Genomic DNA, 18,177 nt, shown 5'->3' on the forward strand with positions numbered 1-18,177 from the left:
TACAGCCAGACATCTGCCTTGTGCCAGCTTATTCCTCTCAAAACACAAAAAAGGTAGGAGGTTTAAAAATCTAACATGTCTGACCCTTCTGTCCATCTACATCATCTGTCAGTGGTGTTTTGGGAGGCCATCATACCACCGAACACGACCGGTTCAGACAACTTTAGTATAAGGTATATAGTTCATAGTATATGTTCACCCTGTTTGCAGTATCTTATACGATATCCCATAATGTCCTTCATGGCTTTGTCACCATTAATAAAATCTGTAGTACCTCCTCTCACATTTGTTTTGAGTAAAACAGCTTAATTGAGATCATGAAGGAATCCGAAGAGCTGCATCTCAATAAGCCTTTCACCATTAATATATTTTGTCCACATCTACAGTCCAATCAGTTACTATAAAGCGGGTCTGACATCTGTTTGAATTTGGTCGGATCCAAATTTTATTGGATCATGGCTAATAATAAACTACTAGTCTTAAGGATTTACATAAAGCCTTTGAAGCAACTTGGCAGCAGTGGATAACGTATTTAGGTTCCTCCTCTTGTCTATTTTTTTCTTAATTACCATCCTCCCTCTTCATTGTATGGCCTCTCCTCCCTCTTCATTGTATGGCCTCTCCTCCCTCCCCCTTTTTTTTTTTCTTTCTTTGTATGTGTTGTCTACCCTACTGTTCGTGTCTCCTATTTGTCGTCCTGTTAATCCTGGGAATATGGACATCAGTGTGAAGTTGATAATTTCTTTTACTTCTTGCATTCGCCTAGCTGAGTTAGGCTGGGTTCACACTACGCAGGGCTGGGATTAGACAAGATAGGAGGTCATACAGAGCAGTTCTCAGTTCCTATGCTTACTGGCTGATGTTTTGGTCACTTTGGAATGCTGACGGTGCTTTCACTCTAGTGGTAGCATAAGACAGAGTCTAAAACCCACACGAGTGGCTCAGGTAGTGCAGCTCATCCAGGATTGCACATCAATGCGAGCTGTGGCAAGAAGGTTTGCTGTGTCTGTCAGCGTAGTGTCCAGAGCATGGAGGCGCTACCAGGAGACAGACCAATACATCAGGAGACGTGGAGGAGGACAACAACCCAGCAGCTGGACTGCTAGCTCCATCTTTGTGCAAGGAGGAGCACTGCCAGAGCCCTGCAAAATGACTTTCAGCAGGCCATGTGCATGTGTCCACTCGAAAGGTCAGAAACTGACTACATGAGGGTGGTATGAGAACCCAACGTCCACAGGTGGGGGTTGTGCTTACAGCCCAACACAGTGCAGGACATTCAGCATTTGCCAGAGAACACAAAGATTGGCAAATTCGCCACTGGTGCCCTGTGCTCTTCACAGATGAAAGCAGGTTCACACTGAGTATCTCTGGAGACGCCATGGAGAACATTCTGCTGCCTGCAACATCCTCCAGCATGACCGGTTTGGCGGTGGGTCAGTAATGGTGTGGGGTAGCATTTCCTTGGGGGGCCGCACACCCCTCCATGTGCTTGCCAGAGGTAGCCTGACTGCCATAAGGTACCGAGATGAGATCAACATACCACCATATGCTGGTGCGGTTGGCCCTGGGTTCCCCCTAATGCAAGACAACGCTAGACCTCATGTGGCTGTGTTGTGGGAGTGTCAGCAGTTCCCACAAGAGGAAGGCATTGATGCTATGGACCTTCCCGCCCGTTCCCCAGACCTGAATCCGATTGAGCACATCTGGGACATCATGTCTCACTCCATCCACCAACACCACTTTGCACCACAGACTGTCCAGGAGTTGGTGGATGCTTTAGTCGAGGTTTGGGAGGAGATCCCTCAGGAGACCATCCACCACCTCATCAGGAGCATGCCCAGGCGTTGTACGGAGGTCGTACGGGCACGTGGAGGCCACACACACCACCGAGCCTCATTTTGACTTGTTTTAAGAACATTATCCATTGATAATTTTTGTGATTTTGTTGTCGGCACATTCAACCAGCCATTTAACTCTATGGAAGATGCGGGGAGGCAGCGTTTGTGCCTCCCCCATAAAACTGTATGGGGAGGGGGGTGTACCATGCTTGGGAACACCTTTGACACTTGGCACCAGATAATAAATGCATTGTTCTATGTTATGGAAAAGTATCACATGCCTCCTTGCCCTATCAGCTATCTAACAGTGTCAGCTGTTTAGAACATGAACAGATTCTCTTTTTAGAGTCCATTAGATGGTCCAGCAAGTGATGAAGAGTCATCCAGCCATTCGCTTTCAGCATTGTTTACGCATGCAGAATTATGATGATCAGCCAACAAATGAATGTTTCTTGTTCATCAGCTGATCAATGGGTCTAGTACATAGGGCAATTTTAGTTCAGCCGAGAATAACCACATACAGTATAATACAGCTCGGGAAACCTCTATTACTTTATGCAGGCAATAAAGTAGCTTCTTAAAAAACAAAAAACACTAGAATACTATGCAAGGGGTGTAAACCCTGGCCTAAGGGTGGGTTTTGGGTCAACTTCACATGTGAGTTGATGAATTTTGACCACTGCTACCAATAATTCTGAGTGGAAAGGACAGATGTGAATATCTGTGGTTACCAATCATTTCTGCCATTAGAATGGAAGTTTGTGTCATGTGGTTGACCTTGTTGAGGTGAATACTAGGGGAAGATTTATCATTACCTTCCTGACATTTTATCGGTTGAAAATTGCAGCTCAGTTCCAAGTCAATGAGCCAAGCTGTAATACTGCACACAACCTGAGGACAGGTGTGGTGCAGTTTTTGGAAAGAAACTGTTTTTGTATTCCTGGATAACTCCTTTACATGCACTGGGAGGCGGACTGCTGCTGTATGTGCAAAGCTTTCTACCACCCACTCTGGAGGACAACTCCGACCCCTTGATAAATATTCATCCCCTCCTTCTCATGTCCATAAAGGGGCGATCTTATCTGCAGAATGGGGTGGGGTTATCAGCCAAAGTGGGCGGGAGAAAGCATTGCACATACAGCAGCAGCCACCTCCCAGTGCAGGTAAGGAAAAAACTATATTAGCAACTAAATGATTGGCTGCACCGATTTTGACCCGGTAAGAAGCATTTAAATCAGCATCACCGGCTCTACCTTCCTGTATATTTAGGTTAGTGTGGGTGACCCTACGGTCAGTTTCCCTTTTAGCACCTGATATGCAGAAAAGGAAGAGTCGTAATCTTCCCTAAGACTGTTTAGTAATGGTCTATGTTTATGTTTTCAATATATTTGTGTTCAAACCTCTGCATGGAATTGAATTAATATAAGTCAATTCCATGCAATATGAAATTATATAAGGGTTTTAAGGTACTCTCCCTATTGAGGAGGTTCTTGGCTGGGTTCACATATATCCGGCGTCCAGCATAGTTTCGCTCTGGCGTACACCGGAGGGAAACTGATACGAAAACTGATCACATTCATTTGAATGGGACAGTTTACAATCATTTAGCATCTAAATTTTGATGCCGGATAGTTGGAGATGCTGGACAGTGTTCCCCTGTCAGGCATCCAGAAACAATTTACGTTGTCATCAGTTATGGCATCAGTTGCGTCAAGATCTAGGCTGAGTTCACCTATTCCGGATATTTATGTGATGTCAGCCTAATTTAGCTCTTGTGACTTTATGAAAATATATGCAGTTAGGCATACAGGTAGGATTAAACTCTAAACATCAAACCCTTTTTTTTTTTATTGTAGATTTTTGTGTTTTAAAGATTTTGCTTTAGGGAATAAGGAGTTTGTACTAAAATTGTAATACTTTGCACTGGCTCAGGGAATAACAAATTCTCACTGTAGTGTATACACCGCAGATTTTAAGAATATAAGAAAATCTGCAGCAGCGTGTAATCAGGAAGGGGTCCCCTGAACAAAATCTGAATTTGATGCTTAGTATTTGATTGCAGATTTTATTGTGCAGATGTTTTTTGCTATGTCCATGTGACTATAAAAAAAACTCCCTTATTATATACACTGTGGATTACCTGCAGATTTTCTTATGTGAAATTCTCAGTGTAGTATATGATGTGTAAACCTAGCCACATTTTTAGCCACAAATATGAATTCTGTAGGAAAATGTCACTTCCACGCATGTTGTATATAAAGTACATTGTGTGATTTTAACAATCCATGTCTTAACTTACAGTTTATGGGTAAGGTGGTTTAGTATGATTTTTTTTTATTTTATAATTTAGGTTTTATTTGTACAGGTCAAAAGTGTTTAAACTGTCTTAGCTACCAGCAGTGCAAAATGTCTGAAATCCTCTGGCAGCAGAAGGATTATATAGCCCCATAGTCTTTTGTAATATATCCAGTGTAGTTATATATAGTTTCAGTAATATGTTTTTGTATAATACACGGTGGTTTTTGTATTTGATACAAAATAAAACCTAACATTACTTTTTATATTTTTTTTAATTGGTATTCTGACCATTGAAAGCTATGTGTAAGATAAGTAATAAATGGTTGATAGTTGGAGTCCTCTGGGACCCCCACCTATCCGGAGTATGGGATCTTTTGACCCCCACTTTGGAAAGGCAACAGAAATATATCACTTATGGGGGGGGGGGATAAACATTTGCATAATAATCACAAATGTTGCAAGATGGTCTGAATTCTTTTAGTCATCACAAATCACCTAAAATTATTATTTTTTCTCTCCATTAGGAAATAACTAAATTTCACTATGATCCTTAAAACCAATGGGAATTACAGAAACAGCCACTGCACCTGTTTTTGTAATTGACAGGTCTTAGAGAGCAGTAAGCATACTTGACCTGCTCTCAATTTCCCCTACTTTCTTATAGGAGTACTCCCTTGCCCCTGGACATCTTATCCCCTATCCAAAGAATAGGGATAAGATGTCTGATCAAGAGGGGTTTCGGCAGCTGGGACCCCTGCAATCCCTGGGCCGGCATCCCTGTGTCCTGATTATTTTTGTTTGGGCAGCCGTGTTCATGACGTCACGCCACGACCCCTCCATTGATGTCTGTGGGCGTGTCACGGCTGTGGTTGCTCGGCACGCCCCCCTCCCATAGACCTGAATGGAGGGGACGTGGCATGACATCACGACCATGGCTGACCGAACCCGGCGTTATGAACAAAAATTATCAGAACGCTGGTGTGCTGGCCCGGAGATCGCAGTGGGTCCCAGCAGCCGGACCCCCGAGATCAGACATCTTATGCCATATCCTTTAGATAGGGGATAAGATATCCAGGGACGGAGTACCCTTTTAATCAATTTACTTAGTGAAAGTCATCAATCTCAAAAGGGATAGCCTTCCCAATCAGACATTTATGACTTATCATTAAGATACACCATAAAAATCAATGGTCTGAATCCACCTTTAAATAAATGTACTGTAAACAAGCATAATATGTCAGCTTACTGTTAGTTCCCATAAACGCGCTTCTAAATACACTGAAAATCCCTCTTGTTCATACCCATTCCTAAAATGCCTTGTTATACAGCAAGGTTCATTCTTCGCTGTTTCTTTTTCTCTCTTCTTCTTTGTTGCAGATAGTTGCAAACAAAAGCATAACCCAAAAACTGCTGAAAAAGGTACTTATTACCTCTCTCCCCTTGCTTGTTCATAATGTTACTAGAAGATTGTGGCTGTGTGACAATGCGGTGTCCTTTACGAAATGCTAGTTTGGCTGTGGACTAAACACTAGGACAACTTCTCTTATAGGTTAGGGCATGTGGAAGATGCCCTAGCACAGACAATCCCATTGACACAGTTTTGCCCAATAAGTGGCCTCTGGAACACCAGAAGTGAGTGTTGACTCCCTGTTTGGGTGGAGGTGTAGTGAAATCTAATTCTGCCGATTGGCTAAGAGGGCTCCTGGGGCAGAAGTTTAAGTGGCAAGGTGGAACTTCTGAAGCCCATTTTAAATGGGTGCAATTTCACTTTTTTTAATTTAACTCTATTATTCCATGTTTGTGACAGCTTCTCTTTAATGTATACAAAGCTGTATGTTATATCAAAAAGAGCTTTTATACTTTGGCAACAAATGCAGATAAAAATTAAACTGAAGTTTACTACTAAACATTTAGCTATGTTCATATTTGTTTCACCTATGGGGCAAAGGATTTAAATGTGTCAAAGTAAAATAAAAGTCATTGGTATTTTACATGTATTTACTATAAACAAAACCAAATATAGCAACTGTCCTATTTTGTGATAATTGTAAACAAATACTATTATTAGTATATTATGTCTTGTTTTCTAAAATTAGCAAATTGCATTGTAAACCAGTTTCTGATTGTTTTTTTATTTTCCATTTATTATTTTACCAATGTTCATTTACACTGTGAGAGCCAGGAATCCATTCTTTAACTGTTATCTTTATAGTTTGTGGAAAACGTTACAAGAACAGACCTGGCCTCAGCTACCACTATACCCACACTCATCTCGCTGATGAAGAAGGGGCAGACAGCAGAGACCAAGAATCTCGATCTCCATGTTCCCCTTCCGTTCACAGAAGTGAAAACCAGAAACGTAAGTTCACTTTGATTTTTTTGGTTTACCAGAATGCTTGTGGGTAATTGAAGGATACATATCACTTGTAACACCTAGACATTCAGGTATGGCCATAAGAAAGCCAAGTAACCTCCCAACAGTATACTGACAGAGGATCTGGAAACTATGAAGAATGGGTCAGGTTCTCATTCAGTCACAGGATATTTTTTTCCCATTACAATTAAGTGGCTTCACCACCATTACTTTGTTACCCAGTGTTCTTTCATGTGACAAGTGGAGATGTGATTTGAGTTTGAAGGATTTGGGGAGTCCAATCTTCCTTTTATAGCAATTTATAAAATTTAAATAAAGAATCTAATAGAGGACTGTGAATCTGTGCCCTATTTCTATTTATCTTCAGAAAAGTAGCAGCATGTCTTTTTTAAAGCATCATATTTTATAGAATATTTTTAGATATGCCACTGTGAGTCTGAGGTCACACTTTGTAGAGAGCTGCTTTCTAGATCGTTTTGTTTTATTTTCAAGACCTGCTTTGTCTGACATGCCTGTGGAGCTGTAAGTTTAGAGATCAGTCGGTGTTCCTTGTGTTGTTCCTTGTGAAGTATGCACTCTCTCTCCCCCTCCCTTCTCTCAATGTACCTGTATATCATAGCCCCTTCCTCTCACACTGGCCTTATTTTTTTTCTTAGGGCTTGAAAGGGTGTCACTGTGACTTCTATAGCTACCCCATAGCACATCTGTCAGTAGAGTTACTGTATTAACTGGGGCCTGTCCAGTTTCCATTGTATTTCCCAGCCTTTCCATCTATGGTACAGATGCAAAATCATAAAATGTGCAGAATCTTGTAATACTGTAAGATCTTGTATTGTAATATTTGTTATAGGACTAACAGTATTTTGTAGAAAAGCTATTGAAGCACACAGGTTATCTCACAAATATGCATTTTTGTATTTGAGTTTTTCTTTTACTTCTGTCCAAATAGTTGTGTATCTAAGAAATGATGTTCTAGGTTAGCCATGAATAGCACCTTAAGGACATCTGTTTTTTTTCCTCCTCACCTTCTAATAGCCATAATGCTTTAAATTTTCCACCTACAGACCCATATATGAGGCTTTTTTTTTTTGGTGCCACCAATTGTACTTTTACAAAATCTACAGTGAAACTAAAATAAAGTTCTTTTTGTGGCAAAACTGAAGGCACCAATTTCATCTTTGTGAAGGATGTTACTGGACAGAGATTCTACATCCATTGTTACCAGTATGGAGGTGGCAGGCAAGTTTGTAATCTGATTTTGGTAAGAAGGGCAGCGGTGTCCTATATGAAACAGTGTGTTAGAGATCTGTTCAGTTAGGCTAGGTTCACACTATGGACTTTCCTAATGAAATTCCATTTTGAAATTCTGCTAAGAATTCCCAGTGCAGCGCAGTCCACACTACAGAATTATAGTGTCAGATATTCGCTGAAATTTAGCGGCCCAAAAAATGATGTATCGATACCTGTTATTATTGGTCTGCCTGGGTTTCCTGATTTGTGGATTTTAGGAAGCATGTAAAATGCCTGTTTAAGTAAGCGGTCATGGCTGCGATCGCCGCTGCACACAAGATCAGAGTGCAGACTCCATCTCCCATCAACACATCCATAGCGATAGCATTGCATGCGCTGAGAGTGCTGAGGGAAATCGAGCGCTGCCTGTACAGAAAGCTTTTTTATTTTTCCTTCATTGTCCACAGGCCTGGTTTTGGGATATCTCAAGCCTCACTTTGACATTGTATGTTTACTGGGAGCTTTTATCTAGTGGCCACAGGAACAAACCAAGCCTCAGTTTGGGAATGGTTTAAACCTCACCGTGACATTGAAAATTTATCTTGGACTTTTATGTTTTTTGTCTGTACAAATTTCCAATGTTTCCAATTCACTTTAGAGTTTTTTTTTTTTACTGTGTATTTATCGAACTACCTGTTTATTTGCAATAGAACTGTTTTTGTTGTTTCTTGTGGCACCACCCCACTGGTTTTGGCACCATTGTTCACTGTGTATATGTCAGATTTGGTCCAGTATGTACCATAAGCAATCTGAAGGGGAGGTGATCCCCGAAATGCACAATCGTATTTATCTTTTATAGTTTTCTACAATGATTTTTATTTATTGTACTCCTGAATCTCTTGATTCCATCCTTTACCACAGACGCAGCAGTGCCTGGTCATTAGGGTTTTCTTCTTTTTTCATACTGAAATGCCTGTTTTGGGATTGGTAGATATGAGAGTGCTTTTTAATCCTTTTTCTATGTCCTTTGGAAAGGATTTGAACAATTTCCTCTGTTTCATAGTGTATTCTTTGGTGGGGTCTTATGACAGTTTCTTGTAGTATGTGTTGTCTGACAAATAATTCTGTTTCCCTCTTTGATGTAATCTTGGGTATTCATGAACACTACTGCTCCCAGCTTGTGTCCTTTTTGTACTATAGAATACTGCTATTTAATGTGATCTGTATAGTTCATGCATGGATTTTTTTTCCTAGCAAGAGGCCTAGAGGTTAATTTAATTGATTGTGGAAGATGTCAAAAGGCTCCCAGCATGAATACCTCTAAGAAAGCGGTGACATCCCTCTGCCAGGTGTAAAATCCTGAGATCAGCTTCCTGTAAGTCTGGACTCACGGCAACATGATACTTATGTGCCAAATGCCTGGACCCTGGATCCTTGATACAGACCACATAAGTAGGGGGTATGACATATCTGTGGATTAAAAGGTTTTTTCTGTGACAAGTACCAGAGAGAATATAGTATCAATATTTGCTATTTGTGTCTAACACTCAAGAGGGAGACCACTTATTGTTCTATAAGCACGCCTTCCCTCCGCTTCTATCACTCATAGGACAGCTTGGAAACTTGATATGGACTCTGAAGATATAAATCCAGAGTGGCACATGACTGGTGCGCTTACTAGAGGTCAGAGTCTAATTTTGAGGGGATATCAATCTTCATTGCCAGCACCCCTCGGCCAAAGAATCCCATTGCTTACTGTCCAAGTAAGCAGTTTGGTTTTCTGCTAATTTTCTCCTTTTTATTTGTTTGGTGTCAATTATATTATCTTTTTTTCATAATAAATATTCCTACATTACGCTTTGTCCTCTATCTGGTAAAGACACAAGTTTCCTGATTAGATCATATTGTTAGTCTTTAGAAAATCACATAGATGTGGTGTTAAATCATAGTTTGTGGGCTTTTTTATTTTTTATTTTAAATATTTGTTTAATGGATTGAGGCACCCCAGTTTTTTAACTATCTTGGTGGTGGCAGCGATATTTATTTCTGTAAAAAAAAAAATTATACTAATACAGCTACTCCAAACATCTACAGAAATTGTATTATGGAGGTATATTCCCAGTAGTAGTAGTAACAAAAAAGTGGAACCAGCTCACACATTTATGGTACCTTGTCCCAGGATTGTCTGTTTGCAGCTGCAGAAAAGGATAGCCTGGTTTACAAGGCTCAAGGTATCGTGCAGCCATTTAAATGGATAAATATCGCCCGCACCTTCATGGTTTAGACAGGGTGATGTTCAGCAGATAATGATAATTTAAATGGCCGCACAAAAAAAACAAAAAACAATCAGCTGACAAATGTTTATTGGCTGATCGATGGCCCTTTTATGCTAATCAGGCTATGTAAACGAGCCTATATCTATATTTAATCCACCTGAAAAAGAAAAACATGAAATCTGCGATATGGGGGTACAACAGAGCCTTACTAGGTGTTATGGAAACCCTATCCTTACTTCATACAACTGTTGTACAAAGCCATAATATGTCTGCCTGCATGAGGCCTTATTTTGGCTTCATTATTAGAGGAATAGGGGAAACCAAGCTGATCTATTACACAAGAGACCATGAAAACTTTGGCTTTGTCTCTGATGTGAGTGGGATTTCAATTCTGTATAATGCATAGGCATGCTGGTTTCTACATTCATTTATGCCCTAGACAAATGGAAAGGGGTTGTGTAAAGCCAAAAAGAGACACTTGTGAAATAAATCAAGGAATTGGGCATGGTGGGATAAAATAAAAAAAAACTTTGTATGCCCTAGTGGTTTGTAATAGTGCAAAGTACCCACAAATTAATGAATAAACATGCCCCCTGACACAGGTATACACAGTGTCTAATGCAGCATCTACCTGACTATATAGCCTTATTTTGTTTGTTTTTGTTTAGTCAAATTTTTTAAATGTTCATTTGTTGTCAAATAACATGAAACTACATCTCTCCTGTGACGGTATGAACATATCTTCACAATATAAGGAAAGCAAGAAAGGTAATTACATTAACCCTTTGTCCCGGGGATGTCTGTCTAGCTGCAAGCACACTTCCCTGTTCTATTTGATTAAAGGATTGGTTCATGAGGGCAAAGCCTCCTTACGTGAATACATCCTCAGAATTTGCCTCTTTTGATTATTGTAATGCTGGGTGACAAGCTAAGAGAACAGCATGACCTTCCTAATCACATGGGGATGGGCGGATAACCCTTAAAGGATGTTGGTACAGAACTATGCTATGTGAAAATGAAAACATACACAGTTATTTTATCTTTGTCAAACTAAACTATTTGTACAAGGGATATTTATAATGGACTATATATACGCTGTTGGTATGTATTAATTAATCAATCAATAAGTATGTTGCTGTACAAGGATGAATGTATAAACTATGCTGCATGTAGCGTAGCCAGTAAAAAGGGGAAACGGATATCCTAAGGCTCATTCACTAAAAATAAGGCATTCCCCTCTTTGGGCCTAAAGTATTAACATGGTGTGGTTGGGATAAAAAAAAAGTTGCATGCTTGCTCATATAATGCGCAGCAATACTTTGGACACTCACAGGCAGATTGCATATCTTGGGGGTCTTCATTTGACAACCCATGGAGACTTCCCAATAATATCACAGGGGACATGGATGATAGAATATCTATGGGAGCCCCCTGCTTCTGCCTAAGATGCTGTAGACTGTTAAAGGACATCTGCATCGCTCATACATAAAAAAAAAAGTTTACCTCATCTGATAGCTCTTTAAAAGACCTTTCCAACGATACATCATTTGTCAAATTTGGCCCAGCCATTCTCTTGTAATTGCCACCTGTAGCAGTAAGCAGCCATGTCATAAAGACTACATTTCCCATAACTCCCTGCACCAGCTTCCTGTAAGCTGCTGCTCTCCCTCCTCTCCTTCGCTCTCCGAAGTTTTCCAAAGCTAGAGCGGGGAGGAGCGAGGGCAAAGGCCGAGAGCGCACGTCTGCAGGACATAAGCCACGCCCCTTGGGTTCGGAAATCTCACTTCACACCCCCCGCTCTTACATTACACAAGAAGCGGGGGAGAGTGGGGACGTATACAGCTCCGTACACTGCTCCATCCCCCGCACACAGCTTGGTACACAGCTCCATCCCCCGCACACAGCTCGGTACACAGCTCCATCCCCCGTACATAGCTCCATCCCCTCCCCCTGCTCTGTCTCCCCAGGACCTCATCTACCACGGGGAGGCTGCAAGTTTGCACGGGGAAAACACAGAGCGGGGGAGGGGAGAGAGAACATCCGTGCACAGCTCCTTCACCTCCATAATGATGTGTGAGGAGGACAGACTGCACTGCACGGGGCTGAGGATTTCTGTGTGTGAGGAGGACAGACTGCAGGGGAATAAATATCATACTGAATGACTCCTGAATGACACATGCTGGGAGTTGTAGTCCCTGTTATGTGTGTGTATGCCAGTGTTTCCCAACCAGGGAATGCTGGGAGTAGTAGTTTTGCAACATCTGTAGGCACCCTTGTTGGGAAACACTGGTGTATGGACTACAACCACCAGGAGACTACTGAGATACAATAGAGGTGTTGGTGAACTACAACCCCCAGGAGACTACAGAGGCAGCATGCTGGTGTTATACCACAGACTGAAAGACTCCTGAATGACACATGCTGGGAGTTGTAGTCCCTTTTGTGTGTGTATGCCAGTGTATCCCAACCAGGGCTAAGTTATATTAGTGTGCTGTGTATAACTCTGCACAGGCTGTGTATATGTGTATATATATATATATATATATATATATATATATATATATATATTAGTGTGTTGTGTATAACGCTGTGTGTGTATATATATATATATATATATATATATATATATATACATATACACACATACACAACACACTAATATATATATATATATATATATATATATATATATATATATGCAGCCTGTGCAGAGTTATACACAGTACACTAATATAACTTAGCCCTGGTTGGGATACACTGGCATACACACACAAAAGGGACTACAACTCCCAGCATGTGTCATTCAGGAGTCTTTCAGTCTGTGGTATAACACCTCTATTGTATCTCAGTAGTCTCCTGAGGGTTGTAGTTCACCAACACCTATATTGTATCTTAGTAGTCTCCTGGGAGTTGTAGTTCATCAACACCTCTATTGTATCTCAGTAGTCTCCTGGGAGTTGTAGTTCATCAACACCTCTATTGTATCTCAGTAGTCTCCTGAGGGTTGTAGTTCACCAACACCTATATTGTATCTTAGTAGTCTCCTGGGAGTTGTAGTTCATCAACACCTCTATTGTATCTCAGTAGTCTCCTGGGAGTTGTAGTTCATCAACACCTCTATTGTATCTCAGTAGTCTCTTGAGGGTTGTAGTTCACCAACACCTATATTGTATCTCAGTAGTCTCCTGGGAGTTGTAGTTCACAAACACCTATATTGTATCTTAGTAGTCTCCTGGGAGTTGTAGTTCACCAACACCTCTATTGTATCAGTAGTCTCCTGGGAGTTGTAGTTCACCAACACCTATATTGTATCAGTAGTCTCCTGGGAGTTGTAGTTCACCAACACCTATATTGTATCTTAGTAGTCTCCTGGGAGTTGTAGTTCACCAACACCTCTATTGTATCTCTGTAGTCTCCTGGGGGTTGTAGTTCACAAACACCTATATTGTATCTCATTAGTCTCCTGGGCGTTGCAGTCCATACACCAGTGTTTCCCAACCAGGGTGCCTCCAGATGTTGCAAAACTACTACTCCCAGCATTCCCTGGTTGGGAAACACTGGCATACACACACATAACAGGGACTACAACTCCCAGCATGTGTCATTCAGGAGTCCCCCCCTCTCACACATAGAATTCATGCCCAGTATGATATTTATTCCCCTGCAGCCTGTCCTCCTCACACACAGAAATCCTCATCCCCGTGCAGTGCAGTCTGTCCTCCTCACACATCATTATGGAGGTGAAGGAGCTCTGCACAGACGTACTCTCCCCTCCCCCGCTCTGTGTTTTCCCCGTGCAAACTTGCAGCCTCCCCGTGGTAGATGAGGTCCTGGGGAGACAGAGCAGGGGGAGGGGATGGAGCTGTGTGCGGGGGATGGAGCTGTTTATGGAGCTGTGTATAGAGCTGTATACGTCCTCGCTCTCCCCCTGCTTCTTGTGTAATGTAAGAGCGGGGGGTGTGAAGTGAGATTTCCGAACCAAAGGGGCGTGGCTTATGTCCTGCAGACATGCGCTCTCGGCCTCTGCCCTCGCTCCTCCCCGCTCCAGCTTCAGAAAACTTCGCAGGGGGAGTGGAGCAATCCCCCGGCGCATTATGGGCATTTGTGATGTAGCGTTGACCAAGATGGCGGCTCCATAGGGAATAATAGGTCGACGCTACGCGCGTTAGGGGTCCAGAAGAGGACTTCCGGTGGCGGCATAGCAGAGAAACGGGACCAGCGAGGTAATGGATCCCATTTAGAAACTTATATAACTTGTGTTATTATTACATTTGGGCCCTAATTTGCTAGCGCTGCAGTTGTCCTTTAAATGACTGAGATTGCTTCCATTCTGGGTTTCGGAGTGTACCCTATAGCACATAGCTGACACCTGGTGGTGGTGCATGTTCCACTCATGCATGGGAGTCAATATGCGCAGTATTTGCAGAATGACTGGGGGTGTTATCCCACTGGAAGAGGCCATTGCCATTAATAGTGGGGGGCACTTGATCTTAAATGTTTAGGCAGGTTTTAGAGTAACATCCACATTGAGGCTAGGATACAAGATTTTCCTAAAAGAGTATAGGATTAATATCCAGAGTAACTGTTTTAAGTAGTATTTAGTAGGAAAACTAGTAATAAATCTACTGGGTCATTATCATTATGGGCCCTCAGTAGTATTCAAAGCAAGATAGAAATCCAACCCCCCACATGTACACATTAGAAGTCATGTTAGACATGGAAAATAAAAATAAAAAAAAACTATTTATGGAATCAGAAATCTGCCTATGCCTGTATATGCTAATCTTTTGAAGATTGAGGTTTATCAGCAGATTCAGAATGGCTGCCTGGAATGGTTTACACGGCAGACAAAATAATGACAGGTGGCGGCATCCACGGGTACCGGTTGCCATGACAGCATGCCAGACTACTACAGGCTGGGGGCCTATCAGGCGAAGAAGAAAATCAGCATGATTCCTTCTAGGCACAAATTGGACACCATGCAAGCCATAGGAAGCCTGGCTTGAAATGCATAATACATTGAGACATCTCTTAGGGCTGAATCAAGACAATCAGCATTCCATACTAAAACTACTCAAAGCTCAAAATACAGTGATACATCATTCCTATAGAATAAAAAGCATAAAACTATCATCGCTTCTGAAGTTGTTCTCTAAATGTTGATGTAAAGTGAACAATAAGACTATAAGTCCATTGCCCTCTGATTATAGAGAAAACGTGTAGAGATAACTAGACACTTCACACCATGAACACACCCCGAACCCGAGCAGTCAGGCATTTATAAGCAAAAACACTAGTGCTGCGGATGTTCTGAGTCCGGTTTCGCACAGACATATTATTATGGATGCATTTTTGCATTCTTATTACTGCCTCAATCTCGGCATTACAACACAATACTATTATGATAAGAGATCACTACTAGAAGTGTGGTAGTGCCCTTTGGGTAGTGATTTGGCCTGTAGTTTTAATTTAGCTTCTTTGAAAGCCTATTTTTGTGTTTGCCTCCACCTTGCAACCTGTTTAACCCCATAGGGACTCAGCCTATTTTCACCTTAAGGACTCAGCGTATTTCCGTTTTTGCATTCTCATTTTTTCCTCATCACCTTCTAAAAATCATAACGCTTTCAATTTTGCACATAAAATTCCATATGATGGCTTATTTTTTGCGCCACCAATTTTACTTTGCTGTAACATTAGTCATTTTACCCAAAAATCCATGGCGAAACGGAAAAAAAATTGTGCAACAAAATGGAAGAAAAAAATTTCATTTTGTAACTTTTGGGGGCTTCTGTTTCTACGCAGTGCATTTTTCGGTAAAAATAACACCTTATCTTTATTTTGTAAGTCCATTCGGTTAAAATGATACCCTACTTATATAGGTTGGATACTGTTGTACTTCGGAAAAAAATCATAACTACATGCAGGAAAATTTCTATGTTAAAAATTCTCATCTTCTAACCCCTATAACTTTTTTATTTTTTTGCATACGGCCTGTATGAGGGCAAATTTTTTGCGCCGTGTTCTGAAGTTTTTATCGGTACCATTTTTGTATTGATCAGACTTATTGATCATTTTTCATGATATAAAAAGTGACCAAAAATACGCTATTTTGGACTTTGGAATTTTTTTTTGTGCGTAGGCCATTGACCATGCAATTTAATTAACGATATATTTTTATAGTTCGGACATTTCCGCATGCGGCGATACCACGTTTATTTTTATTTTATTTATTTTTTTATGGGAAAAGGGGGGTGATTCAAACTTTTATTAGGGAAGGGGTTAAATGGCCTTTACCTTTTTTTTCCCGCTTTTTTTTTTTCCAGTGTTATAGCCCCCATAGGGACCTATAACACTGCGCACACTGATCTCTTATGCTGATCCCTGCAAAGCCATAGCTTTGCACGGATCAGTGAGATGGGGCTCGATTGCTCAAGCCTGTAGCTCAGGCTTGGAGCAATCAAACCCCGATCGGACGCCGCGGAGAGAGGTAAGGAGACCTCCGCCTGCGTCCCAGCTGATCGGAACATCGCGATTTTATCGCGATGTCCTGATCAGCCCGACTGAGCTGCCGGGAAGCGTTTACATTCAACTTTGACCGCCGCGTCTGAAGGGTTAATAGCGTGCGGCACAACGATCGGTGTCCCGCGCTGTTAGCCCAGGTATGACTAGCAGCCGGGACCGACCCGGTGTGATGCAGGGTCACGGCGTGACCCCGTTTTAAACACCGGGACCAGGGCGTGGTACACCCTGAGTCCTTAAGGATCGGGGATGCAGGGCGAATGCATACGCCCTGCATCCCCATGAGGTTAAAGGGGTACTAAACATCTTATCCCCTGTCCAAAGGATAGAGGATAAGATGTATGACTGCAGGGGTGTCCAGCCGCTGGGACCTCCTGCGATTTCTGGCCGGCACCACAGCGTTTTGAACATGGAAGCTTGGAGCATGTCATGCCACACCCCCTCCATTCATGTCTATGTACATAGCCGTCACACCTCCTCCCATAGACCTGAATGGAGTGGGTGTGACGGCTATGGCCGCACTTCATCTGGCACAGAGCTGAGTTCGCCCCTGCCCCGGATTACTGGAGTGCTAGCCCGGAGATCGCAGCAACCACCTGCGATCAGACATCTTATCCCCTATTCTTTGGATAGGGGATAAGAGGTTTAGGAGTACCCCTTTAATGGTATGTTGTTACTTATTTTTGGTGGTGTAGGGGGTAGGTTAACATGTGCATAATTAGTGCAGATTATTGGCAGAGGATTTTGAATCCCATTGAAGTCAATTGGAAGCAAAATTGGCTTCAGGAGTAACCCTGGCTCTGCTGAAAGCTAAATATACTGATTCACACATGGATGGATCTCAGAGGGATCACAGTTAATCATGAATGCAATCCAACAAGTAGTGTTGCCATATTGTGTAAAAAGTCCATAGATATTCATTATCTAACATGGTGGTAAATACAAGTGGGAAGGTTACAGACAGAGCGGAGAGCATAGTAAAAGGTAAGGGGTGGTAAGAAATGCAACCTAGCACGAAACAACCATTGACTTTCCCACGCTCTCTCTGTAACTTTCCCTCTTGTATACGCCACGTCTTTATGGAATGAAGAAATAAGAATTACCAACACTGAGTGCCACACTTTCCTACCTCTAAGTTAGATGATGTTTAAAAGTTCCTTTTCTTTTATAATCCTGGTCCTGTGTTATGTTTGCGAATTCCTATGTTTTATAGAATTATAATGAAAACTCTTTCACTTATAATATTAATAAATCACATGTATCCTCTATTTGAAGTGTGAATAATCATAGGATCAGTGTGAAGTTTGCCAAGTTTCATCCATTAGACTATATGCTTAGGAGAGAAGTTTTTGTAGAAGTACTTATATAAAAATCCTTGTCATTATACTCCCGCTACATGCCGCAACGAGTGTAAGACGCCAGTGCACACTGAGTGGTTACAGCTGTTTCTTTTAGTTAGGAACTTCAATAGACCCTCTGTATCTGTTGAAGTTCCTAATGGAAAGAAACAGCTGTAACCACTTAGAGCGCACTGGTGTCTTACACTCGTTGCGGCATGTAGCCGCTGTATCCTGCACAACTGCAACGGAATAAAGCACAAACTCACACTGTACCAGGTGAGTGCCTTTGAATTTTCTTTATA

The 18,177-nt window shown here is 41.7% G+C and overlaps 1 protein-coding gene and 1 long non-coding RNA gene across 17 annotated transcripts in view; one reads left to right on the forward strand and one right to left on the reverse strand.

The window, feature by feature from the left end:
• Positions 1-18,177, forward strand: part of DPF3 (double PHD fingers 3) — a 272,192-nt gene that overhangs the window by 205,338 nt on the left and 48,677 nt on the right. For 10 of the 12 annotated variants that reach the window (XR_008848735.1, XM_056545785.1, XM_056545782.1 and 7 more), the window contains exons 7-8: positions 5,514-5,555; positions 6,349-6,495. Coding sequence is in view for 10 of the 12 variants with exons in the window: in XM_056545785.1 (XP_056401760.1) it covers positions 5,514-5,555; positions 6,349-6,495 (189 nt within the window). In the remaining 2 variants the exon portion in view is untranslated. The remainder of the gene's footprint in view (positions 1-5,513; positions 5,556-6,348; positions 6,496-18,177) is intronic. The other 2 variants (XR_008848736.1, XM_056545784.1) reach the window with 1 other exon arrangement.
• Positions 1-18,177, reverse strand: part of LOC130295237 (uncharacterized) — a 163,630-nt gene that overhangs the window by 80,608 nt on the left and 64,845 nt on the right. The window lies entirely within an intron of this gene.

This window comes from Hyla sarda, chromosome 11 (assembly GCF_029499605.1).
Source record: "Hyla sarda isolate aHylSar1 chromosome 11, aHylSar1.hap1, whole genome shotgun sequence".
NCBI lineage: Eukaryota > Metazoa > Chordata > Amphibia > Anura > Hylidae > Hyla > Hyla sarda.